Source organism: Nematostella vectensis, chromosome 7, assembly GCF_932526225.1.
Source record: "Nematostella vectensis chromosome 7, jaNemVect1.1, whole genome shotgun sequence".
Lineage (NCBI taxonomy): Eukaryota > Metazoa > Cnidaria > Anthozoa > Actiniaria > Edwardsiidae > Nematostella > Nematostella vectensis.
Window position 1 is genome coordinate 8,511,827 of NC_064040.1, and position 27,945 is coordinate 8,539,771.

General features: G+C 40.7%; 2 protein-coding genes across 3 annotated transcripts; one reads left to right on the plus strand and one right to left on the minus strand.

Annotated features, from left to right (window-relative positions):
• The first annotated feature begins 2 nt into the window (after positions 1–2).
• Positions 3–23,110, plus strand: LOC5512994 (nuclear pore complex protein Nup133). Its single transcript, XM_048730544.1, has 37 exons — positions 3–248; positions 1,260–1,378; positions 2,386–2,495; positions 3,315–3,554; positions 3,752–3,811; positions 3,970–4,086; positions 4,280–4,326; positions 4,992–5,067; positions 7,501–7,560; positions 7,641–7,699; positions 8,008–8,078; positions 8,506–8,585; positions 8,989–9,088; positions 9,498–9,566; positions 9,655–9,736; positions 9,858–9,891; positions 10,121–10,237; positions 10,877–11,015; positions 11,693–11,802; positions 11,927–12,033; positions 12,156–12,258; positions 12,382–12,501; positions 13,314–13,416; positions 13,614–13,657; positions 13,749–13,793; positions 14,074–14,156; positions 14,627–14,709; positions 15,270–15,403; positions 16,247–16,405; positions 16,800–16,859; positions 17,550–17,637; positions 18,205–18,266; positions 18,970–19,026; positions 19,183–19,257; positions 21,358–21,428; positions 21,720–21,805; positions 22,625–23,110. Exons 1-37 carry the CDS (start codon positions 133–135, stop codon positions 22,786–22,788), a joined length of 3,450 nt encoding a protein of 1,149 aa, XP_048586501.1. The 5' UTR covers positions 3–132; the 3' UTR covers positions 22,789–23,110.
• On the minus strand, positions 23,100–27,780 carry LOC116618594. Of its 2 annotated transcripts, none has more exons than XM_048730547.1 (4): positions 27,475–27,780; positions 25,506–25,740; positions 24,455–25,013; positions 23,100–24,130 (listed from the first exon to the last, which is right to left on the minus strand). In XM_048730547.1, the coding sequence occupies exons 2-4, from the start codon at positions 25,713–25,715 to the stop codon at positions 23,457–23,459; spliced, it is 1,443 nt and encodes a 480-aa protein (XP_048586504.1). In that variant the 5' UTR covers positions 25,716–25,740; positions 27,475–27,780; the 3' UTR covers positions 23,100–23,456. The 2 variants fall into 2 exon arrangements, with proteins under 2 accessions (XP_048586504.1, XP_048586503.1); XM_048730546.1 differs by lacking the exon at positions 27,475–27,780 and adding an exon at positions 26,773–27,464.
• Positions 27,781–27,945: the final 165 nt, after the last annotated feature.

The following is a 27,945-nucleotide window of genomic DNA, read 5'->3' on the forward strand; positions in this document are numbered from 1 at the left end:
GCTTCATTCGCGCGGCAAACATGGCGGACGGAGCGATAAGTCACTAGCTTTAGAATACTTTGAACAGGTGAAGGTTGCAGACGGCGTCAGACATTTTTTTGGAGTTTCAGTGAATTGTTATCGAGAACAAGCATGGCTTCGCCTTGGGCAGGATTTCCCTCGTCCAGAGGACGCGATAGTTTCTCCTCCCGACAGAGTCTGAACTATAGTTCGTTTCTTGATACATCGATGTCTTCGACTACGACAAGGTTTGTAATTGTGGGTCACCGGTTGAAAAGCATTCCCCACATTGTTTGACGATAGAAGTAACTGGTCTAAAAGAGTACTCGTTATACTTCCACTCGTTATATTTCCACTAGCTGGAATGAAATCATCACAGAGTTTAGAATCAAACAGCAAAGTCATCTCTCTTATCCCCCCTCTTGTCAGTAATGCACTAGTGATTTGAATCCCCCACCCTCACCCCCATGGTCCCGGGGAAGTGTGGGTTTAAGGTGGGGGTTTAGAGCACTTTTGAATGAGAATCTGTCCCGAGGGGGTGGGGGAATTGACAGTTTTTGACTGGGGGTTTGGGACGAGTGAATAGAGTCACAAATATCATGTTAGTTTCTGGCTTGAGACTCTTCTGTAGCAAGAAATTCCATGTATCAGCGTGTGGCATGCTGCACGGCGACATGTGCAAAAATGAATTTTTAAAAAAATAATGCCAGATGAAGATGATTTATTTTTCCATCTTTTTTTGTAACTGTTATCTTCATAGTAATTGGTACAAATGTACTCGCTGAAGTGTATTGGTTTTGAAAGATAAAAAAGCTTATTTCAGATGACTTGTTGTCGGGTAGTTGCCTATAGTTTGCATCCCAAGGGGTAGGTGCATTAAACTGCTGTTTTGTCCCGAGGGGGTGGGGGCTTTTCTCGGTTTTGTACAGGGTCAAAGTCTAACCCCCTATCCTTCCCCTGGACCATGGGGGTTTCATTTGACTAGTGCATAATCTCAAGGCATCATATCACCATGTGCCAACTTGAGTTGATTTAGCTGTTTTTCATCTTTTGAAGATTTATTAGCGGTTTTCTGGTGTCCTTTTTCTTCCAGCATATTTGATTACTAGTTATTTTTTTGTATCAGGCATAAGTCACATGATATCAGGCTAATGCACTTCCTATGCCTTTACCTTAGGAATAGGAGGAGAGGAGGTTGAGTTTGACAGTTGTTATTTTGTTACCTTCTTATCACTGATCTCTAAAACCTTTATACCCAGGTCTACGAACAGATCTGCCCTTGGTGGCAAGGTCATAGAGAACACGCCCAACCACACGGTGAAGGAGTTTGGTCACACCCTCCCAGTCCAGATAAAAGAGGCGTTGTCAAGCAAAGCACGTGAGTTTGATAAAAAGAGGCAATGTCAAGATAAGCACATGAGTATTGATAAAGGGGGCGTTGTCAAGCAAAGAACGTAAGTATTGATAAAAGAGGTGTTGTCATGCAAAAAGCATGAGTATTGATAAAAGAGGCTTTGTCAAGCAAAGAATGTGAGTTCGTAAAAAGAGAGGTTGTCGAGAAAAGCATGTGAGTATTGATAAAAAGAGGCATTGGCAAGCAAAGCACATGTGTATTGATAAAAGAGGTGTTGTCAAGCAAAGAGCGTGAGTATTGATAAAAGAGGAAGCATGTGAGTATTGATAAAAGAAGCGTTGTCAAGCAAAGAACGTGAGTATTGAAAAAAGGGGTGTTGTCAAGCAAAGAACGTGATTATTGATAAGAGGTGTTGTCATGGAAAGAACGTGAGTATTGATAAAAGAGGCGTTGTCAAGCAAAGCATGTGAGTATTGATGAAAGAGGCGTTGTCAAGCAAAGCATGTGAGTATTGAAAAAAAAGGCGTTGTCAAGCAATGAACACGAGTATTGAAAAAAAAGGCATTGTTAAGCAAAGCACGTGATTATTGATAAAAGAGGCGTTGTTAAGCAAAGCATATGAGTATTGATAAAAGAGAGTTTGTCAAGCAAAGGTTGTCAAGAAAAGAGGTGTTTCCAAGCAAAAAACATTGCTTGAATAATGGCTGGCCTTGCTTGAATAAGCACCTCCCCTAAATAAGCACCTCCCCTAAGTAAGTGCATTCCCTGGATAAGCACCTCCCCTAAATAAGCACCTCCCCTAAGTAAGTGCCTTTCTAAATAAGTGCCTCCCCTAGATAGGTGCCTCCTTGAAAAGTACTTTTTGTTACACTTTATACTGTAGAAGCAGATTATGAGGAAAAGTGTACATTAGAAGTAACAAAATTTGACAGTACTTTGTACCAGCCACAACATTTAATCAGGGAAAGCTTGTAAAAATACCTTTTAATCAAGAAATAAAACAGGTTTTGAAATATCTGATTATTTTTAAGGCCATGCTGCCCAACATGCTACTGTTGGTATGGAGCAGCGTGGATGGGCGTGGCTTGTGTGTGGCCGTCGATTGTTTGTGTGGAGATACCTGCCTGTTGCTGGAACCAAGGTAGTGGAAAGTCTATAACTGAGTTGAAAATTGTGTTAGATGACGCTTTCTTCCTGTTTGTATTATCCTGAAAACTATCCACAACTATTGTTTTTTTTCACTCAGATTAAGGGGTAACGCTCAAAATACCAGTAAAATTTTTGTTTTCACCATTTCAACCATCCATTGATTTGTTTTTCTGATTAAACCATGCTTATGCAGACCACCTTGTTATTCTACAGCTTGTCTGTAGTTTTTCTAGTCATACATAAGTCATACCATTTTACAAGTTATTAGACACAGTTCATGTACTTCCTAAAACAAAAACTGGGAAACAAAGATTCAGGTCCAACTCACCCATCCAGAATAACAGCTACTGTGCACGCTTAATTTACAATTAAATGGATCTGACACGGTAACATGTTAACATGGTAACATGTAATGTTACAACTTACTTTGGTGTTTCTGCTCCCCATGTTAATTAAAGTTGTATGGCTTTGTTAAATGGTGGTCCCATCTCGCAAAAACCTAACTAACCATCTTGTTATTGTGGAAGAACCACTGAAGAAGGCAGAGTCCATCTTCAGTGTCTGTACTTGGCCGTATAACCAAAAGGGGCATTAACATACTAACGCTCTCTCATCCATGTAAACTGTGTGGCAGCACAGTGCGCCTTATAAGTATAGCATCCAAATAAGGCCCCATGTAATGTAAATCCAGAGCAATTCAGCCTATGGCTGCAATTCTGGATAGGGTCAGCCCAGCTTCCTTTCTTTCCTTTCCAAGTCAGGGTAGGACTAGCACTTACAAGTGTATTTATTATTATTTTGTTTACCTCAGAGTCTATACTGCAAAGAGTTAGTCCTTCCAGCCACTGACCTTAAACATTCTGCCGACCTTGTGACCCTATTGCCTAGTGCCCTAGGCGGTGAAGGAAACAGTGCAGCCTCTGTGGCTGTCATGGCAGCCTCCCCGGAGGGGTTGGTCCGTTACTGGCCTAGCCTCGGCCAAGACGCTAGTACTGTAGAGATCACCGCTGACTTGGCTGGAAAACAATGTCATTCGCTAACCGCATTCCTTGTAAGTTTCTATACAAGGGATAGCATCACCCTTGCTATATGTGGCTAAAACAGTTCTACCTTGAATAACCAATCTTGTGTTGGCTCTCTTATGCACCAACAATACTGTATTTGTACATGTAAAAACTTTTGTATTGGCTATTTGTCTCTTATTTTAGGTAAGCTTATTTCTAATTCTTTGCTTTATTTTGTTCGCAGCCCCATGGATGCATCCTGAGCACAACTACAAATGATATGATGTTCTTAATTCCATCTCAAGTACTGTCTTTTTGTAACCATAGCATAATGTTGCCACCATGCTTATGCAGTAATGTATTAAAATAATTCTATTATTTTAGTGAAAAGTTTGAAATTTGCCTCTATGTTGTTAATGACTGTAGTGAATTATTGTTGTCCTTTTCTTCCTTTTGGTACAGAAAACCATCACAACACACGTTCTTAGCTCATCCAGTGGCATGCTGTCTAACATCGGTCGCCGCATGACATCCCTGTTCTTTGGAGCAGCTCAGCCGCCTGAGAGTGCTCAATCAAATGTAAGAATTACGGTATCTTATTTAAAACAATTGGCTACTTTTGCACTCCATCAGATGTACCTTTATTCTTTTCCTGAGACAAATGTTTAAGGTGTTTGAAAAAAGATGACATGTTACAATTATTGATGGTTTGTAAAGACATCTTTACCTTTAGCAAGTGGATTATAATTAATTCATTGGTTGCTTTTGATAGGCCTTGCAAAGAGTTTTAATTGGCAATGCAGTCACATCATCATCAAGGTATGTTCTGACGATGACCTAAAAATGTGATGATAAAAATAGCAATAGTTTTATTTTTGTATAGTTCCACAGTATAATATTGATGGTATGATTATCAAAATTATAGCCTGCTTGCAGGTAGAACTTGGTGTTATCATCCTAGAAAAAAAACATTCAATTCGGTAATCAGGTGCCATCCTGTTTTTTAAGCTGCCTGGCTCCTGGTGGAAGCACAGAAAACAGCCGCAGGGCAAGGGGGAGAGTAGAGAGAAGGGGGAAACCGCCTGCACTTATACCCACCACTATAGGCTATCATTACCCCCCCCCCCCCCCTGGGACCCTTCCCTAGAAAATAATAAAGTACAGAGTAAAAATAGGAGATGGTTAGCCAACTGATAAAAATTGCTTCCTCGTTATCTCCAGGATAGTTATCAGTGGATGAGCATGAAAAAGATCTACACAGCCTTTTTGTTGACGTTTTTCTATAGAAAAATTCAAGAGTTGTTGAATTATTAAAAGTTCAGTTTTGTCCAATCTTGTATAGAATTTTTTTTTAATGGAGAAAATGTTATCTTGACCAATAAAGTGTTATTTTAAGAAACAAAATTGCTTTAGATTGTTTCATGTAATTGAGTAACTACTGAACTGTATATATATTTTTATAATTCTTTTTCTTCTCTGTTTAGAGCTGTTTATGCTCTGAGTGGAAATCAACTCTCAAAATGGGATATCCATACATCAGCATCTGCCATACAAGAAAAGGTACTATTTTCATTCAGAGTAGGGACACATAAACCAAGAAATGGTAGCAACATACTATATAAGAACATCAAACATATATAAGACATACATACCAAGATATACACACCAAGACATACATACCAGGACACCGTACCAGGACATACATACCAGGACATACATACCAAGACATACATACCAGGACATACATACCAGGACATACATACCAGGACATACATACCAAGACATACATACCAGGACATACATACCAGGACATACATACCAGGACATACATACCAAGACATACATACCAAGACACCACATACATACCAAGACATACATACCAGAGCATACATACGAGGTCATACATCCAAAGACATACCAGGACATCGTACCAGGACATACATACCAGGACATACATTCCAGGACACACATTCCAGGACATACATACCAGGACACACATACCAGGACATATGTACCAAGACATACATACCAAGACACCACATACATACCAAGACATACATACCAGAGCATACATACGAGGACATACATACCAAGACATACATACCAGGACAGACATACCAAGACATGCATACCAGGTCATACATCCAAAGACATACCAGGACATCGTACCAGGACATACATAACAGGACATACATTCCAGGACACACATTCCAGGACATACATACCAGGACATACATACCAGGACATATGTACCAAGACATACATATCAGGACAGACATACCAAGACATGCATACCAAGACATACATACCAAGACACACATACCAAGACACATACCAGGACATATATACCAAGACATACAAACCAGGACATACATACTAAGACATACATACCAGAACATACATACAGGACATACATACCAAGACATACATACCAAGACATACATACCAGGACATACATACCAGGATATACATACCAGGACATACATACCAGGACATACATACCAGGACATACATACCAGGACATACATACCAGGACATACATACCAGGACATACATACCAGGACATACATACCAGGACACACATACCAAGACACACATACCAAGACACCACATACATACCAAGACAAACATACCAGGGCATACATACCAAGACACATACCAGGACATATATACCAAGACATACAAACCAAGACATACATACCAGGACATACATGCCAGGACATACATACAGGACATACATACCAAGACATACATACCAAGACATACATACCAGGACATACATACCAGGATATACATACCAGGACACACATTCCAGGACATACATACCAGGACACACATACCAGGACATGCATACCAAGACATGCATACCAGGACATACATACCAGGACATACATACCAGGACATACATACCAGGACATACATACCAGGACATACATACCAGGACATACATACCAGGACATACATACCAGGACACACATACCAAGACACCACATACATACCAAGACAAACATACCAGGGCATACATACCAAGACACCACATACATACCAAGACATACATACCAGGGCATACATACCAGGGCATACATACCAGGGCATACATACCAGGGCATACATACCAGGGCATACATACCAGGACATACATACCAAGACATACATACCAGGGCATACATAACAAGACATACATAACAAGACATACATACCAGGACACACATTCCAGGACATACATACCAAGACACATACCAAGACATACATACCAAGACATACATACCAGGACATACATACCAGGACATACATACCAGGACATACATACCAAGACATTCATACCAAGACATACATACCAGGGCATACATACGAGGACATACATACCAAGACATACATACCAGGACAGACATACCAAGACATGCATACCAGGTCATACATCCAAAGACATACATAACAGGACATACATACCAGGACATACATACCAGGACATACATACCAGGACATACATACCAAGACATACATACCAAGACATACATACCAGGACATACATGCCAGGACATACATACCAAGACATACATACCAGGACATACATACCAGGACATACATACCAGGACATACATACCAAGACATACATACCAAGACACCACATACATACCAAGACATACATACCAGGGCATACATACGAGGACATACATACCAAGACATACATACCAGGAAAGACATACCAAGACATGCATACCAGGTCATACATCCAAAGACATACATAACAGGACATACATACCAAGACATACATACCAAGACACACATACCAAGACACCACATACATACCAAGACATACATACCAGGGCATACATACCAGGACATACATACCAGGACGTACATACCACTGGTACCATCTTCAGTAACAGTGTTCAAATACAAATTGGAGCAGTCAATATCCTACACTGATGAGCCAAATCATCAAGTGCCTTTGATGTTACTAACATTTCATGTAATCATTCTTTTCCTCAGCTACTCTTCCGGTGTGATTGTGAAAACATGTTCATTGCCGCTGCTGAGCAAAGCCTCCAGGTTAACAATGTTGACTGTATTTTGTGTTTGTTTATCCCATTTGTCATAGTAAATTTTTGTTTGATGATATTTTTGTTTAGACTCCATTGGAGAAGGTTGACCAGATGAGAGTATGGTGTCTAGATATCTGTAACTTTAGGTTTGTATGTTACTGTGTTCACTCTTTTGGAGAGGGACTGTGCAGGGATGGGGGGGTGGTGGAGATCCAGGAATTAAGAGGGACATAAAACAAGGATTTTTTGAAAGGGGGGCTGGGTTAAATGTGAATGGATGTCCTTATACTGCTTCATATTTTCATGCAAAATCTCTGAAAATATTATGATATGGTTCCTATTTTGTGCCCTTGTCAAACCCCATTCTAGTCTAATTTGATTAATTACGTTAATTATTAATTTGTGATAATTAATGATTTGCATCTTTGACTGAGTCTTTAGTTTCCACTTTCAGCTCAGATGTGTTAGTTCTTGCTGCAGTGGCTCTCAAGGGGCCATCCAGAACAAGCCTCTTCTATCTTTTGGGTACAGTATACAGTACACATAAACAGATCTTGTAACCAGAATGACGCTGTAATTCTATTGCCATGAAAGCAGTTTCAGACATCCCTTCTGTTGTCATGGTAGATGTCTTATTGGCCTTCTATTGCCATGGCTGCACTTTTGTACTGCCCCGTAGCCCATGTCTAGTTGCCTTCTTGCAAAGCAGGTTTTGTAGTGTCTACACAATACTGGCAAATATTGTGTTAGTTAGTTACATGTAGGCTAACTGTCCCTGTTGTCGTGGAAAGTAAGCTGACACTGCATTTTTGTTGCCATGGTTGTAGTTTAGCCCTTCTGTTGTTTTGGTAGCAGTTTTGTGCTCTCCTTTGTTTCCATGGCAGCAGTCTTTCTGTCTTTCTGTGCCATTAAAGTACTTTTTTCAGCTTCTAATTTTCTTGTTGTTCTGTAGGGACGGTCAGTGGGGGTGAAGTGGAGGAGCCTACATCTCTTGCTAGTGTCAGTGTGGTTCAGTTTGTGGAAGAATATGATGTAGGTTCAGAGCCTAGACTATTATTTACATAGTACAAACTTGACTTATTGTATTTCATAGCCTGTGTCAGCCACCATTTCATCATCCTGACAAAGTACCAAGTGCGAAAAGGCATCTATTTTCATCAGCTGGTTTGGTGAAGCCAAAGCCATATTTTCACCAATGCATTATTTATCTTTATTTTTAGATGGCAATTTTGAGATTTTTGAAGGATTTTTTTAGCATGTTTTGTGCCTTCCAATAATTGAAGACATTAAAAAAAGGTGTGGCTGACAAGGGTTCTTAGGAAGAGAACCAAATATAAAAAAGTATTGCTTTGGATAAGACTATTTGGCAAAGTAATAAGATTTTATGAAACAAAAGGTAACACTATTTACAGTATAATGTTTTTTTTGTTATCAGGAAAGTCACCTGCAGGACTTGCTTGGTTACCAACTGGTTGTACCGGATCAGAGTTCCACCATATTCGTCTACAGCTCTCACTCCGTAATTATTGTTCCAGGTACTGGTGGTCATGTGACATGATGGGTAAAATCATAAATGTTGGAACTGGACAGGCTAAGGGACACTGTGCCTCCTTACCACCCATATTTAAGTGTACATAGAGAAGTTCAACTTTTCCTCGTAATTATGGCTGAACAAGGCTCCCTCCACCTTTTTTTCTGCTGTTTTTTTTTTCCACTGTTTCCACAGTGTATGAAAACCCTAGGTTCACCAGCAAAATTCATTTGCCAACATGTTCAATAAAATTTCTATGAACAAATAACTAGCTATTTGCTGTACAGTATATATTTTAAAATTATACTGCAGTGAGATCATAAAAGTATGCAGCCCTGGAAAATTTTGGCGTAATGTACTGCTCCTTTACTTTTTTTTCATTTATTTATTCCCTATGTCATTCTGACTTATAGCATTTCATGCTGATGACGTTATCAACAAAATTGACTTCCGACGACCTATAGATGAAATCCTTGGTGCAGGTCAGACATAAATCTCTAGATTGTCAGGTTTGTTTTAAGTTAATTGAATCCCTTCAATCTTTTAACCATTTTTTCCTTTTACTTCCAGCTGCTTTTGAAGAAAAGGCTCTGTTCTTCTCTAGACGGCATGGAATCATCAACATCATCTCAAAAGATGATGAAAACTTAAGGTAAAGCTAAAACTAGAACCTGCCCTTGGTACCATGCAAAAACTACATACATACATGTACCTTATCTGTTGCAGTATCTGAAAAGATCGTGATTTGTAATGTTTTCTTTTTGTCATTTCAGCTTGATGGTAGAAGTGACCGACTCCAAACCTGACGTAAGTTCTCATTTATTTTAGCCAAATGTAATGTGAACTAACGTCACTCACGGGCAAATTGGGATATATTCAAGTACTGCATTGGTTCTGATTGTGTCTGATCATGAGTAGCCCTTACATTTATTTATTTATTTGTGCAGAAATATTGAAAATCAGAGGCAATGTCAACATTTAGGTCTCTTATGTAATTCATTCCTTGAGTGCAACTTAAAGACATTGTTTTACACAGGTCACTCAGAGCACCTTACCAAACATCTCAGTCTCTGAAGACTTCAAAGCTGGAGAGTCTGCGGACCCCTTAACACAGTTTAAAAAGGCTTTTGTTCTATTCTGCCAGAGGAAGTGTGTAAGTACAGAAAAAGCATTAAATACACATAAATAATCATAATCTTCAAGAGAAAGTATATCTGAAAAGCTCATTAAACAATAACAACATCAACAGCGACAATTACAACAATGACAGCAAAAGCAGCAGTAGCTTCCAAAAGGCTAGGGGTTTCTCCGCCTCTCTGTTTTACTAAGGCTAAGTTCAAACGTCGTATTATCCATGAGCTGTATTCAATACAAATGCATGCAAATGAATCAAGTCAATTGTTATCTCCATTTGCATTGAAAACGGCTCATGGATAATACAACGTTTGAACTTAGCCTAAGAATAGAAAAATTCCCTGTGGAACAAAGTTATCAGTCGCAAACTCGTGGCAAGATGAAAAGTTGGGCTAAGCTATGGATTGGTCTATAGTGCAGTCAATCATAACATTAACAAATAGCCAGCAAGCCGGCTCTCCTGGTGTTCTCGTTGTTCAGGATCATTGCCACAGAAATTCCAACACCCTCAAAACAGGAATTTCAAAGTTAACCCACTGGAGAGCTGGCAAGAAGGCTACGTTAACAAACACATTGCACTTCACATATTGAAGCTAAGGCAGTAAGAACAGTAAGTTAAATCTGTATTTCAAACTTATTGTTTTAACTCTTGTTTCAGAATGATGCTCAAGAGATCATCAATGATTTGTTTGCTTCTGATGACCACGCTCTGGACACTGCAGTCACTAAACTTAGCCAGGAAGTTATTGATGATTTTCCCGCATCTGACCCTAGATGGGCGGAGTCCATACCTGCAGGTATTGTAGAATGTTTTAAAAAGATTGAAATGTTGTCCTTTTTATAGCCAAATTCAGTGTTGAGCGACCTCCTGGAATCCAAATTTCCTGTCTATGTTTGGGAAAAGCGCTTAGTCAATCAAACCAAACAAGCAAAATCAGACAAAAGCTTGTGTCTGACTACACGCTATTCCCAAATGAGACAAGGATTTTGGATCCGCCAAGGTCGTGCAACAACATATTTGGTAATAATAATAATAATAATATAATAATAATAATAATAACAATAATAATAATAATAATAATAATTATATTAATAATAATAATATAATAATAATAATAATAATAATAATAATTATAATTATCATTATTATTATTATTATTATTATTATTATTAAATTAACTTTTTATTATTAATAATAATATAAATAATAATAATAATTATTATTATTATTATTATTATTATTATTATTATTATTATTATTATTATTATTATTATTATTATTATTATTATTATTATAAGAAGAAGAAAATATAATAATAAATATAACCATTGTTATAGATTAAGAACTGCATTTTTGGTGTACAGTGTTACATAATTTCAATAAATGTTAAATGCATATCATTGCGTATTTTTTATTAGGTACACTACATCTGATCTAAGTATTGATTTGTGATGAAATGGCATTTATTTTTAGGGAAAATGTCCACGTCTGCGTCTCTTATCATTCTGAATCAACTTGAAGACAAGTTGAAGGTGCACGGTTTTCTCCTGGACTTCTTCAAGGGTGTTGGCCTATGGGAAAAGGTAATCAGTGAATGAACAAAACAATGATTCAGGAAGCCCTGAATCTAAAACACATAGAGCTTAACCTACTATAAAAGCTGTTATCAGAACCAGGCCTTCGTCATATTAACGTTATTTTTCACAGTTAAAGACGGTAGTGGTGAGAGACAAGAATCTCCCAACTTGGTGCTTGCTATGCGAACATGCCGAGAAGATTGTTGCCGCTATTGCACTATGCAATTGTCTTAAGAGGTACAATAAGTTTAACTTATTATTAGGCCTATAATAAACGTGATGATGATGATGGCGGTGGTGATAGTAATAATGGTAGAGATGGTAATGATGATCCTGATGCAATGGCTGTGTTATTTTAGATTCCAGACAACAACAAGTGCTGTTATCAGTAAGGCAGTAAAAAGACGAGGAACAAAAGCACCGTTCAAGACCCTTACCGATAATGATATTTTCTTCCGAGAGGTGAGGTTGCTAATGGAAGCCATGTTATGGATGATTAGCACATTCATAAACTGTCATTTGTCAAGTCCCTGATTGGATCTGCGAGATAAACAATATACAATAATAGGTGTCTCTGTTTCTCAGGTATCTAATATCTCAGATATATTTGAGTGTCTGTGGGAACACGAGGAAAGCAACTTGCAGAGTTCCACAGCAGCCGAACCCAAACTGAACCTTGTTGTTACAGTCAACACAATAATGCAGGTACATGACCATTGTGGGTTTGGCAATGGCTGGGTTAGGGGATGGCTGAAGTAGCGATGGCTGGGTTATGGGGATGGCTGGGTTGGGCGATGGCTGGGTTATGGGTTGGCTGAAGTATGGATGGCTGGGTTATGGGGTGGCTGGGTAAGGGGTGGCTGGGTTTAGATGTTGCTGGGTTAGCTGTTGGCTGGATTAGAGATGGCTGGGTTATGGGGTGGCTGGGTTAGGCGATGGCTGGGTTAGCTTTTGGCTGGGTTATGGTGGCTGGGTAAGGGGATCTCTTGGCTAAAGTGACTTGGCTAGGGATGGCTGAGTTAGGAGATGGCTGGGCTAGGGATGGCTGGGTTAGCTGTTGGCTGGGTAAGGCGATGGCTGCGTTAGCTGTTGGCTGGGTAAGGCGATGGCTGCGTTAGCTGTTGGCTGGGTAAGGCGATGGCTGCGTTAGCTGTTGGCTGGGTAAGGCAATGGCTGCGTCAGCTGTTGGCTGGGTTAGGCGATGGCTGGGCTAGGGGTGGCTGGGTTAGGTGATGGCCGGGTTAGCTGTTGGCTGGGTAAGGTGATGGCTGGGCTAGGAGTGGCTGGGTTAGGCGATGGCTGGGTTAGAGGTGACTGGGTTAGGGTCTGAGTGTAATGATGCTCTTTAGGTGCTAAGTTTTCCACCTCAAAATCACGTAGTTGTTTAGCTGAAGTCTTCTATTGCAATTTTCCTTTACTTATACTTCCTAGCGAAGACCGCAACTTCAGTTGTGAGTCTGGATGAACTACAAATTGGAACACATCTCTCAATCCTTTACTTTATTTCACTTGTCTAGGAAATGCTGCAGTCGGCTTGGCAATACCGACAGGATAACTCGGCAAAATACGAAGCCACAGGCAGCGCAGCAGAGCATAACATGGAACTAATGTTCTGGACAGGTGAGATAATAAGACACAACAGATCAGTGCCGTATCAATGGAAAGCGGATGATATAATGGGAATAACAAGGAGAAAAACGTAAGAAATTCTTGGCTAGCTAGGTGATGCCTTTGAGGGCTGTGTCGGTGTGATATGAGTTTTATCTTTTTTCTGTCATTTGTTTTCACTCTATTTCTGTCTTGTATTCATTTTATAGCAACAACGGGTCCGTCGGGCATCAGAACCATCTTAATTAAACAGGTGAGTTGGGTTATTTCTACAAAAGCCTGTAATTGTCACTGACTACAATTTGCGTTACCACTGTTGACTCTTCGTATTTATGTTCCCGCAGCTGAGGATCACAGAGCGTATGATGGAGAATACAGATGATCAGCAGGTACGAACCAGAAACGCCCCAGGCCAGAGTCCTGGTAGTCTGTACATAAACATTTCTACGTTACGTAAGTCTACCAATTAGATCAGAGCCGTGAAGAAGAAAAGTACTTACTACTATAGTTCAGAAAGTCATGGGTGACCTTATCCTAACAAAGACTCGGGTATTTTCTCGAGGAATCACAACCAGTCCTATTTAAAAAGAACACACATTAAAGGCACTCTACTTTTATAACATTGTCGAGTGTGACTATGAGGTTCGCTACTTTACGTTTGGTGTTTAGGTGCAGGCACTGATGTGTGATCAGATGGTAGCTCTTGTGGACATTGTGTTGGATGGTTACGTGTGTCAATTAGAGTCACTGAGGTAAGCTCTCTGGGACATCTTTTATGGTGGGTACATGTGCTAATTAGAGTCACTGAGGTAAGCTCTCTGGGACATCTTTTATGGTGGGTACATGTGCTAATTAGAGTCGCCAATGTAAGCTCTCAGGGACATCGGGCTGGATGGTTGAGTGTCCCCAATGGAGTTGCTTAGGTAAGCTCTCAGGGACATCGTGTTTGATGGTTAGATGTGCCAGTTAGAGTCGCTGAGGTAGGCTCTCAGGGATATTATGTTGGATGGTTGCGTGCGCCAAATGGAGTAGCTGAGGTAAGATCCCAGGGATATATGGTTAAGTGTGCCTGCCAGCTAGTCGTAAGTCGTAAGGATTTCCAGCGTTTACAGCGAAACCAATAAACGTTTAAATAGCAATTGATGATAGAAATGTTGATACAGACTCAGTAATTGTACTGGTAACTGTAGAAATACTGACATGTGTTGTTGATTTGATACAGACACTGTGATAAGTCTGGAGACCGTTACGATGAAGTGGAGCAGAAATTTGAGCAAGACCGATACAACCTTATCCTCCCTCTAGGTACTGTTATTGTAGCTCTTACGGCCGATTTAGACAGCCCGATTTAGTCGTATGCGACCTGCCTACATGTCTTAGCCCTAAATTACACACTACGACTTGCGTAGTCAAGCATCGTAGCGGAGTCTTAGGCTGATTTAAACACTCTACGACTCGAGTGGTAGAGGGGTCGCATACAACTGAATCGTTGTCTCTAAATCGGCCTTAAGTATTACTGCTGTTCTGAAAGGAAACGTTTTTGTTGTTCCTGGTTTTGGTGCTGTCGTTGTTGTTGCTGTTGTTCTCATTATCGTCGTCGTTGTTGATGGTGATGTTGCTGCTGATGGTGACCATGATGATGATGATGATGATGATGATGATGATGATGGTGGTGATGGTGATGGTGATGGTGATGGTGATGGTGATGGTGATGGTGATGATGATGATGGTGATAGCGAAGGCGATGAAGACGATGACGTTTTTTTGCTTATATACGACGCTTTGTTATTGCTACTACTGATGGTTGTCAAGTCGTAGTCAGGTCGACAGGGTGCCAGCTGAACCTTTCGAATCTATTTTTGTAGCCAAGCTGGGACATCACAAGTACGCAAGTTCCCTTGCTGAGAAATACCGCGAGTTTGGAGTTCTAATTGAGCTGTGTGAATCGCGCGGAGACCAGGACACTTTGCAGCAATACACAGTGCAGTTCAAAGACATGGTAAAGACTCAGTTCAGTTATTTCCCATAGCGTCTAGATTTCAGATATTATTGTTATTACGTATTATGTTGGCGACCATATTTTCGAGATTTTTTTTCTTCCTTCATAACGACTTCTCTGACTATCTACTTCATATTTTATCATTCTATCTATCAACTTTTCTCATCCTTTTATCTTCTCCCTTGACAAGGGTTTTTCTGACTATATGTTCATGGGTACATGGATATTTCATCATTCTATCTGTTGATAAAGTCCATACTTTTATCTTCTACCTCGACTAGGGCTTCTCTGACTATCTGTTTATTAAGTGGTACATGGATATTTCATCATTCTATCTGTTCATAAAGTCTCATCCTTTTATCTTCTCCCTCGTCTAGGGCTTCTCTGACTATCTGTTTAAGTGGTACATGGATATTTCCTCATTCTATCTGTTCATAAAGTCTCATCCTTTTATCTTCTCCCTCGTCTAGGGCTTCTCTGACTATCTGTTTATTAAGTGGTACATGGATATTTCATCATTCTATCTGTTCATAAAGTCTCATCCTTTTATCTTCTCCCTCGTCTAGGGCTTCTCTGACTATCTGTTTAAGTGGTACATGGATATTTCCTCATTCTATCTGTTCATAAAGTCTCATCCTTTTATCTTCTCCTTCGTCTAGGGCTTCTCTGACTATCTGTTTAAGTGGTACATGGATATTTCATCATTCTATCTGTTCATAAAGTCCATACTTTTATCTTCTCCCTCGTCTAGGGCTTCTCTGACTATCTGTTTAAGTGGTACATGGATATTTCATCATTCTATCTGTTCATAAAGTCCATACTTTTATCTTCTCCCTCGTCTAGGGCTTCTCTGACTATCTGTTTAAGTGGTACATGGACAAGGGGGAGAGGCACAGGTTATTGAGCCAACCAGCCCCTCAGCATGACAACCTCGCCAAATTCCTCTCGTCTCACCATCATCTCAGCTGGCTCCACGACCTTCATACCAAGAACTTCTTCAAGGTAGTGAAATGATAATACAGTCAAAAGGCAACTTGCACTAAAAAAAACACGTGTCCTTTTGGGCAGTGGCAAACTCGCATGCGAGTACGGCGAGTACGGCAGACTAATGTCATAAAGGGCTTGATTTCATTGAAAGATTTTTTTTCATCATGGCGATTCAACATTGCGTCGTAAACATGTTTTGGGATATTGAATATTTCGGAAATTCTGCTCCCGGAATATCTTCATTAGTTAGATTCACAAAATCAGCAGTAGCATCGTTCGGTTGAATTGTGTTCCCTAAATTGTCCCAGCGCGCTTTTCGCTTATCAACTGGACCCAATTCCCGCACAACGTAAGAAGGCGAATCAAACAACAATACGAAAAGATATTCATATTTCAAATCTTTTTGTAGGCACACGAGACGCTACGAAATCTCGCTGACAAAGAAAGCGCCCTACTCTCAAGGAAAAAGGTAAAGTAAAGCCTTCAGGATTTTATAACACTGCTACATTGAGTACCTTAAAACGAGGACACTCTTTAAATACTCGTTACCCCAGAAAGTCTTCGATACAGAACTTCTTTTATGTCATGTTATCAGGTAGATCTCACTGTTCTTTTATGTCTTGTTCCCATATACATATATCACTGTGTTCTTTTCTGTCTTGCTCCCATGTAGATATCACTGTGTTCGTTTATTTCATGTTTCCATGTAGATATCACTGTTATTTCTGTCTTACTCCCATGTAGGTATCACTGTGTTCGTTTATGTCTTGTTTCCATGTTGATATCACTGTGTTCTTTTCTGTCTTGCTCCCATGTAGATATCACTGTGTTCTTTTATGTCTTGTTCCCATATACATATATCACTGTTTTTTTCTGTCTTGCTCCGATGTAGATATCACTGTGTTCTTTTATGTTTTGCTCGCACCTAGATCTCACTGTGTTCTCTTATGTCTTGTTCGCATGTAGATCTCACTGTATGTGTTCGCTTATGTTTTTTTTTCCCATGTGAATATCGATGTGTTCTTTTGAGTCTTAATCCCATGTAGATATCACTGTTTTTTTATGTCTTGTTTCCATGTAGATTTCACTGTGGTCCCTCACGCCTTGTTCCCACCTAGATCTCATTGTATGCGTTCTTTTATGCCCTGTTTCTTGCCAGACCCTGTTGAGTCTAAGCAAGCTGGCGTTGCTTGCAAGCGATGAGGACGAGGTTGTCAATAAGATCGACGAAGAGGCTGAGATTAACTGTATGTACCCCTCCTTTTATTTTACATACTATCTGGGCGTGGCCAAAAGCGTGACTTCAAGGGCTATCAAGCTCCCTCCCCTTACTTATTTTTTCAACGAAAATACAATTCTCTAGATCATGGGTGATCTCTTGCAGCAAGTTGTATTTAATTGCTCTACTTGGAACAGCGTGAATGTCAGTTTTACAAAACTATGAAAAAAAGTTCTTCCAACTACCGTTCATCTAAGTTCAAGGGGCTAGGGTCTTCACTTGCATAACTAGTTTCCACATGAAGGTCAAATTTTCCACGGACAACTCGTAGCATGAAAACCCTTGATAGGAAGGATTGAAATGTCAAACATGCCTACTATGTTGAGCGATGTGTAGAGGTTGGTTCTCCTAGGGCGCAAGTGCAAACATAAACGCAAACGCAAGGAAATCAAGCAGTTGCGTTCTCTAGCGCTTGCCCTTACGCTTGTGTTCCAGTGAGAATCAGAAAATAAGGTGATTTGCTCATGCTTCCTTGTAAGAACCAATTTTAACTGAAGAGAGTTTAATTCAGCTCTCGGTGTGATTGCCTTAACAGCGATTAACAACGAGCACGCGATCATCTTCCATCAGGAGTCTCTTCCCCTAGAGGTGATTCAGGTAAAGCGCACAACTCGTCAACACAAGAGCGCAACACACAACCCGTTGGCATATCTCCTCATGATAGACACAGCCTCAGGCTTGATACTTCTATTTCAAAAAGGGTTGCGTGCGGAGAGTCAACGTAGTGTAGTCCGTATTAAATAAACAAGCGACACTTCGCGAGTGCAGCCTTATTTGAAATGGGTGTTTAAAATGAGCCACGTTACGCAATTGGGACCGGATGACGATGTCTCGAGGAGCCGCAGTTTGCCTGCATAACGCATAATCATAACTCAATCCAATAAATACCATACAGGTATGTGAGGGTAACTTCTAAAAGGTTGGCCTGTATGCCTAGCCAGAATACATGATATTTAAGAAACCGTCGAAATATGTAAGCTCTAGACACAACAGAATAATCAACTAAGCTTGGATTACATAAAATTTATTAAGAATAACCTGTATTTAAAGCGACCTTAACCTCTGATAGAAAGCGTTCAGGGGTCGAGATGGAAACAATCTTCAAGCAAAGCCCCCCCCCCCCCCTCCCTCGACTTACCTTTGTGGTAAACTCTTTGCAATTTTAAACACAGCAATTTGACAAACGGATACACGGACAGAAAAACGAAAAACGTGATTTGCTGAGCGTGTGTTGTTGTTAAGCAGGGAGAGATGGAAAAAGAGGTCTGTTCAATTTTTCGCATTATTTTTTTATTTGCAGCACTCAAATCTCAGCTTCGATAGCATGCCGCCAATTCCATGCGAAGAGCTAATACAGGTACATGGCTTATTAAGAATTAAAGAAGAACCTTAATATTCACAGTTGAATTCTACAAATGTTTGAAGTGAGCTTGAAGCTCCTAGGTTGTTATGTAAAATGGTGTGCTAATGGCATCATGGGCAACTGAAGTTCTTCGTTCTTTTTTCCATTAAGCTCTACATTGGTGATAAGAACCGTAATTCGGACGAGCAGGATTTCAAGAAAGCGCTTGATCTTCTGCAACTTATGGTGAGGTCTTGTTCATTTTTTTCATTTTTGACTTACCAGCCCTATATTTGGACGTTTACCCATGAAACAATGCGGGTTAAGACACATGGATTCTCTGAGTGCAGTGTATAAAAATGTTTGGAACCACCGAGTGATAATGCACTGACGTTTTTACAATGCTATTTTTCTAGCACTCCAAGAGTTAAAACAGTAGCGGATCTAGGGGGGGTTAAGGGGGTTTAACCCCCCCCCCCCTTTGTGCTGCCATAAAGCCATATGTAACAAAAAAAATTACCCCCTCCCCCCTTTGGCACTGAGCCCCCCCCCATTTTAGCGAAAAGCTAGATCCGCCCCTGGTAAAGTCCAAACCAAAAAAATCGGGTAATATCCTTTTTGCGAGCTACGACGATTTCAGCAAAGCATTTGACAGTGTACCCAGAAATAAACTTTTCAAAAGACTGGAATTGGCAGGAATAGCAGGTTGTTTCCTTGACGTACTAATTTCAATGTATGCAAATGATAAATCCTCAGTAAAATTAGACAGTTTTTTGGCGACGGCATTAAGATGTTACACAGGAGTGAAACAGGGGTGCATGATTTCGCCAACTCTATTCAACTTCTACCCAAGTAGCCTGCCAGAAAAACTCAACGCTAAGAATAGGGATGACTGTGAGATACACAATAGGACCTTAACATGAATGCTATACGCAGATGATCCCTCGTAATATGCTCAAGATCAGCAAAAGGGTTACAAAGCTACCTTGATGTACTAGCTGACTTTTGCGACAAGAGTGAGCTTTCCGTTAATCTAGACAAAACCAAAGTACTAATCTTTAATAATTGCGGAAAGATACTAAAGAACTACATATTCCGTTATTAACATAATCTGATTGAAAATGTGAAATCATATAAATACCTGGGCGTTCATTTCAGCGCATTCGGAAATTTTAGCTTAGCCAAACAAGAAATAAAAAAGGTAGCCCTAAAGACTCTTTATAAACTGAGAAACGAAATGGGTGAACATTTTCGAACTATTGTACCCCTCACACTAAAATTTTTTGACGCCTTAATAAAGCCAATTCTTTACGGCAGTGAGTTTTCGGGGGTAGACTGCAAAGACAAGATAGATAAAGACCCCATCGAGGTAGTACACACAAAATTTATTAGATGACTTCTAGGGGTAAACAAATATTGCAGCTCAAATGCTTGCCGGGCGGAGGTGGAAAGATTTCCACTGCGAACCCAGGCTAAATGTAGAGCATTGAAATATTGGGGGGCTTTAAGAAATTCAGACCAAAATAAACTTGCGCGACAAGTTAGTACGTGAAAAGAAAGAATTCTGGACGAACAAAATTAAACATATTTTAAATCACGCAGGCCTAGGAGAAGTATGGTCAACCCACTCGACGCAGAAATACCAATAAATCTCATAAGACAGAGACTGACAGAACAACAAACCTGGCTCAATGAAATTTATAACGATGAAAGGAAAGACCCTCGACATAAAAACAAATTGAGAACATTTAAGAAATTTAAGAGCGTTCACAATTACGGAGATTATCTCTCACAAGTTAAAAATGTTAATCACAGAATTGCGCTAACAAAGCTTAGACTAAGCAACCACAAACTAGCTATTGAAACAGGACGTCACGCAAAACCGTACACTCCCCCTGAACAAAGAATCTGCCCAATATGCTTGGTTGAAGTCGAGGACGAAGAACACTTCATGATAAAATGCCCGGCATATAGTGAATTGAGGGAAGAAATGTATAGGGTTTTTCAATCCGCAACAAAACAGAATCTAAAAGCGATGCCTCCTGCCATAGCATTTTCGAAGGTGATTAGTTTGAAACAGGAGAGTGCAACCAATAAATAGCTCAATTTGTTTGGGAAGCAACAACAATAAGGGAAAGTGCTTTGTTATGAGAACTATATAATGACATCGCTACAAAGTACGATGATAGAGAATTTATTGTAAATAGAAATATAATTGAAAACCAATTGTAAATTTTTGTTTTTCAATATGAATGTATTTGAAGCAACGCCCGTGAATCAAAGATGAAAAGGTGCCAAATAAAATAATTGAATTGGAAAATTAAAAGGATACTCTGATATTTTTAGGGAGAAGCAGAGATTGATCAGAAAGAACACCTTAAGCTCATGATATGGTGTAAAGCTATCCTTCGAGACAAGTGAGTAAAAATATGATACAGTCACAGTTACTTAAACTCATGATATGGTGTAAAGCTATCCTTCGAGACAAGTGAGTAAAAATATGACACAGTCACAGTTATGTCCCATCATGCATTAGTAAGATAATTTGATTAGAAGGTGGTTGAGACAAAGTGGTTAAGTATGGTTATGCTCTTTAGAGCTCAATTCAATTTCAATTTATTTATTCCTTTTTAATATGATGTCCTTTGATGGTTATTTGGATGAGTTTTAAATAGATAATTTCTAAGATGTTCAAATGTGTGTTGTAGCTGGTCCTCGTTTCACGGGTCAAACCCACTGGATAGCGCAAGACAAGCCGTTTTTTTCAAGACCGTACAACTAGCGTACAGTCAAGGTATGGAGTGGATATTTGATGGCAAAATAGTGGTAGCCGAAAGATTGAAGTATTTTTATGAGGTGATAAAGGCAGTGGTGATGATAATCGACGATTGTAATGATGGTGATCATGATGACATCGATGCCGATGATAAAGATTATGGTGATATTGATTTAGGACATGATGATTTTCTAGGGAGAGAGGAGGACGAAGGCAACAATCTGTAATCTTGAATATTATGTCAGGGATAGTGTGTTGTGTGCTGACGATGACTGATAATGATGTTGGTGATGATGATGATGATGATGGTGATGGTGATGGTGATGGTGATGGTGATGGTGATGGTGGTGGTGATGATGATGATGGTGATGGTGATGGTGATGATGGTCATGATGATGATGGCGATGGCGATGAGAATGCTGATGTTGATATGGCGATAAGGATGGTCGTGGTAGTGGTGATGGTGATGATGATGGTGGTAAAGATGATAGTGGTGGCGATAATTATTATTGGGACCTGAAGCGACGACGACGGCAGAAAACAAAACTACGTTAGCTGCTGTAGAAATAATATCCTTATTTTATATTTATCTGTCTCTGACTGTAATGTTTTGCTTCTTCCATTGCAAATAAATTATTATTGATCGCCACGCGCGAAAACATCTTTTTCGATCGCGTTGTCCTAGCCGTCGTCGTCCTTGCTTAAGGTCCCTAATGTTAGTTATTGCTGTGATGGTATCGAAAGTGTTGATAGCGATGTTTATGATGATGATGAAGAAGATAAAAAAGGTGGTTGTAAAGCTACCGACTAATAACGAGTGCTATGTTAACCCCACAGGCCTGCATTTGTCAGAGTTTATGCCGACCATCGAATCCCTTCTAGCTTCCGAGGAACTAAGAAGTGCCGGACTATCAGACAACCCTCACTTTCGCTACCTTCTCAGCACAGGCTACGAGCAAATTCAGAGGTCCTCAATGGACGAGTCAGAGGCTATGGAGTAGCTGTTCAGTACATGCAGGGCGAAGACAGACGGCCTGCTTATATGGATGCCCGACAAGGCGAAGACGTCACGATGGATTCATGCAATAAAGTATCGTAGTCCATAAGGTGATGAACAAGTCGGTGAGACGCTGTTCTTAAAGGGTCCGTGTAATCATTTGAGCATGTCATACCTGATATTCAGAGAGTACGAGGTTTCCCAAAGAGTTGGGGCTTGTAGAGCGGCGTCTAACCAGGGAAAGGTTTAGGTTTCGTAGAGGAAAAAGACCACGCCCATTTCATCATCCAAAACACAAAGAGCAATAAATATCAATTTTAAAAGTACAAAGTGTTTTTATTTTGCAAAATATGGAAATACAAAAGGTATAAAAGCCTTTAACTAGCCAGGGTATTTGTGGGATTCTGTTCGCAATGATATGAGGTTTGTGTGATGGGTTTGGACTTACCCGAGAGGTTATTTGGTACCTCGTTTAGTAATCTCGAATTACGGTGCGGTTTTTTTACCCGTGAATACTTGTGGCTTTTGGATGTCCTTGAGCGGCTGTCTCATCTCGTGTAAATGGCGCTGAGTGAGGCATTTTTAATTGCCGGGAAAAAGCTACCCAACTAGGCTTTTGGATAACCACTTTTCTCCATTTACAAGGGTATTTTACAATAATGCGATGATTCATCAGATGTCAAAGTTACATAGAGCATTGGCAATGGTATTGCTGATCGCGTTCTCCACCACTCCTCCACAGTCCCCCCGCGCGAACCTCTTGGCGTAGTGCGTTTGGTCGTGCGTGGCCCCAATACGACTGTTACTGATCTGAAAAGCATCCACAACTTGTATGCCATTTTCCCTCATTACCGCATCGCTCAGGCGGTTCCACTGTGCCACTCGGGAAGGCGAAGGGTTCTCGATCCACTCCACAACAGCCTTGTCGTCCCGCCACGGCAAACTCACCGTGTTGACCCACAAGAACCTCCTCTGCCCTTTACTAGTATTCATTCTCTTGATGGCTTCCGCGTACGCTTCTAGCTTGCTTATCATGAATTTCTCCTGGGTACTTTCTCGTAAAACCCAGTGTCCAAAGTTCATCATGAAAAGCTTCACATCGAAGACTGAAGAAGGGAGCTCCTTTGAGAACATGGACCGCCGCGTTTTTGGATGAACGTAAACCTCGTTTGGGAGCTGTATGTCTGGGAAAGTGATGGGCCAGCGTGTCCCGCGCGCGTCGAAAATCCACTCTATCCTCGGGATCTTGTTGAACACCATCTTGATGTGGGTTTTGATGCAGCCGTCACAGTTGCCATGGAGACGTGTCACCCAGTGATAAGTGCGATACCGCATGTGGGAGTCGCCTGTTGAGGAAAATGAAAGAAGTATTGACTTGTAACAATCGTTATGATTGTCATTGCTTGGAATTACCCTTAGACCTAGTTTAAACGCCGTTCTTTTCATGTACCGTTCCAAATGCATGTAAATGAACCAATTCGATTGTTCTGCGTTTATTTGCATTTGAAACGGCACATTGAACGAACGGCGTTTGAGCTAGGTCTTAGAGTTCTAGTGTATCGTACAGCAGAAATCAGCCTTTACTTATCGCTAGCTTTGTCGGACTACTTTTTTTTTTGCCATTCTCATAATATAGTTACCGGGGTTCAATTGCATATTTAATGACTCACCCGTAAAGGCGATATCGCTCCATCCATTCTTGGCGAAGCACCTCTTGATTTCCTCATCCGTGTAATGATGCAGCTGACACTCGTACGGGACCCAGTGAAACCCGTGAATTTGATCAAAATCGAACAAAGGATCTTGTACCCACGCGTCGCACTCCTCGATACCTGCGAGTTTCCCGCACTCAACCCACCGCCCGCGGGATGTCCCGCTCTCCTCCTGGGTACAGTAGCGGGTGTATCCCGCGGGTGGGGTGCCCATAGTAACCCGCAACTCGAAAGGGCTGTTCTGTACTTGCTGCAGCACCGCGTTCTTGTGGGACCTGAACTCGAGGCTCTCGTGATTGACATATGTCAGTATCACCATAACGATGTAGCTGTCATCAAAGGTGAGTCTCAGGGTGGCGTTGTAAGTGTCGTCTCCTATGTGTGTGACGTCACCTGTGACCATCTCGTGTGAGCCGAATGCTTGGACGCGAAAAGTTGACCCGCCTGCTACAATCCCGCGGGATTCCCGAGACTTGCAGGCACCTTGTGGTGATGGCTTCACGATGATTGAGAAGACCTAATATTGAAGATTTCTTTAAAATAATGTGATTCCAGGTCACACGCTCTCACCTACCAGCCCTTCAAAACATTTGCAGCCACACGCGCCCTCACCTTCCAGCCCTTCAAAACATTTGCAGCCACACGCTCTCACCTGCCAGCCCTTCAAACCATTTGCAGCCACACGCGCCCTCACCTCCCAGCCCTTCAAAACATTTGCAGCCACACGCTCTCACCTGCCAGCCCTTTAAAACATGAACGGAAACATTCTCTCACCTTCCAGCCCTTAAAAAACACATTTGCGGCCATACGCTCTCTCACCTTCCAACCATTTAAAACATGTGCAACCACACACGCTTTCACCTGCCATCCCTTTAAAACATGTGCGGAAACATTCTCTCACCTTCCAGTTCTTAAAATAGAGCATTTGCGGACACACGCTCTCTAAGATAGGGCAAACTCTATCTTACCTTCAGTCTTTTAAAACATTTGCGGCCACACGCTCTCTCACCTTCCAGCCTTCTGTAAGTTTTGGTGGGCTCACGGTATAAAGACATCCTAGCTCAGGTACGGTCACAGGCTGCGCGCGCTTGGTTCGGTCTCGCAGCGGCTTCCAGTGTTGCCTACACAGCAAGAACACGACGGCAGACACGAGGAACACAAGAAGCAGTCGCGACGGACGGTAGAATGCGATGAGGCAGTCCAAAAACGCACCCCTCATCACATGGTCAACGCATCTACAGCAACTGGGGTCACGCGTTAACATGTTAGTATATCGTAAAAAAAAGTAAACGCGCCCGTTGTCACATGCTCAACGCATTTACGGCAGTACTGTTCACTTTGTGTTAACAGATTGTGAAGGGAGTATATAGGAAAAAGAATAAGGGAACGCGCCCTTCATCGCTTTATAAACACGCCCACACCTACTGCTTGGTCTAACACTGACGTTTTAGCACATTATGCATCAGTGTCGTTTTTCTCGTTTGATATAGATTTCGACATTGAAGTTGCATTTAATATCTCCGTGCTCCTGTGAATTATTACGTATATATTTGTGATCTGACGTGTTTTATGCCAGGTTTAGGAGGCGTTGGTTTTACGCCAAAAAAAACTATTTCATTCTGCCTGCATTTCAGCTTTCAGACGTTTCCATCACGGTCCATCGAGAACATCAAGGGCGTCTTCCCCCCCCCCCCCCCCCCCCCCTGGACCCTCCACTGGACGTTGTCGTCTCACTGCACCGTTATGTTACTGTTGTAGAAATAAAGCTCGTTTTTTTTTTTTTTTTTAGTAAACGTTTGTATGATTCCATTCAAACTCATCTGAAATCAAGCCGGGTCGTTTTGTAAGGCTTAGAACAGTAGAAGTCGCAAACCCCCCTTTTCAAGGTTCATTTATTTTTAGCGGCCTCTTTTCCTGCCTCTCCCTCGGAAAAAATGTTCCCTGGCCACTCCCTGGCAAAAAGTGCTCCAGCAATCGACGTTACACTTTGTATGTTACGAACTGGTCATAACTTACAAACTAAAATTTAATTTGACGGCCCACGGTCATTGTTGCTTTATTCGATGTCATCGAATAAAGCAACAATGGCTGCACGCTAAATTTCGATGACGACCTTAGCAATATCAAAACAGCTACTTGATCAACATAAAGTGCATTGACACAAGTAATCTAATACAAATCTTAACACCTTTGTTTACATTGCCACTTAACCAATTATTAACTTATTAACCCTCGTCATTGTCGATCCTCCGCGTTTTGCCATGACCCAAACTCACCCGCCGAACAGTCGTCGGACCCTCAGCATGTGTATTCATGCATTTGTTTACTTTCTCACTGTCAGCTAAACCCAATAATAAAGCAAGACTGCTACAGAAACTGGAATTTTTGTGTCGTCTGACAATTTTCGTGATTGACAGGCTAAAAGTTTAGGACTGTTATTTTAAGTGACAAGAACCTGCAAGCGAGGAATCGTCATTGTCTATATCGGGCTCGTCGCAGATTCTTCGAAACTTCGAGCAAAAATATATAATTTCTCGGTCAAATGATTCGCTAAAAAACTAAATGCTTGAAAGCATCCCAGCATAGCTCGACCTCTAAATGATGTCAAGATGAAGAAAATCCAAAATATTTTGTGTCGCTTTTACCTTTTTTTTGCTGTTTGTTTTCTTGTTTTCTTTTTTTATGACCTTTAATCGACTTCACAGACAATAGTACAGTGCATGATCGAATCCATGACTACACAGCATAGAGCGAGTGTTGGTTTATAGGACATTTTGATATTTTAAAGGTTATGCAATATAAGTAAAAACAATTAAAATAATTATTACTCTACTGGACGCCATGTTCGAACAATAGAGAATTTCATCTCATGAACTCAACACACTTTTGAAATTCAAGAACACTTCTGATTAAATGCCTTTGGAGTTTTTTTAGAAACACAAAGCTCCAATGAGTGAAAACGTAGTTTTACTACTCACCTTAGATTCCATTGGATTTATTTTTTGTTTGTGGCGGATTTCAAGTAAAATAGACAATGCATTCCATCCGTGTTTAAATTTCTCTCCCTGAAGATCCCATCACCGCTGTAGATACATTGGATGGAAAGCGATTCACATCCAAGTTTTTCGCATTTCTCTTGGATTAGAAAATCTGTGCAAATAGTGTTTTAAGATGGTCTCATGGGTTTTCAAGTTGTATGTCAGCGCGCCATGACATTCAACACAAATGAGGGGCTGACCGCGTGCGCGACTGGTGACCCGGTGGACTGGTACCCGTTAGCGTTACCATGGGGACCACACTGAAGATGTATGCGAAACAACAATGGCCAATCCGAAGTAACACACGGTCTAATAGAGAAACGCATTTCAAAATCCGGTTCATTCCTTGATAAAAAGTGTCTTTTAACATCGGGGAAGAAGTAAGAATCCTCCCAGAACCATTCAAAGACA

Coding starts and splice junctions, on each gene's coding strand:
- LOC5512994 (XM_048730544.1), top strand. CDS start 133: ATGGCTTCGCCTTGGGCAGGATTTCCCTCGTCCAGAGGACGCGATAGT. Junction 9,737..9,857: donor AAAGATGATGAAAACTTAAG/GTAAAGCTAAAA, acceptor TTGTCATTTCAG/CTTGATGGTAGAAGTGACCG. Junction 13,794..14,073: donor AGAATACAGATGATCAGCAG/GTACGAACCAGA, acceptor TTTGGTGTTTAG/GTGCAGGCACTGATGTGTGA.
- LOC116618594 (XM_048730546.1), bottom strand. CDS start 26,801: ATGCTGAGGGTCCGACGACTGTTCGGCGG. Junction 25,741..26,772: donor GTCCGACGACTGTTCGGCGG/GTGAGTTTGGGT, acceptor GCGTGACCCCAG/TTGCTGTAGATGCGTTGACC. Junction 25,014..25,505: donor AACTTACAGAAGGCTGGAAG/GTGAGAGAGCGT, acceptor CTTCAATATTAG/GTCTTCTCAATCATCGTGAA.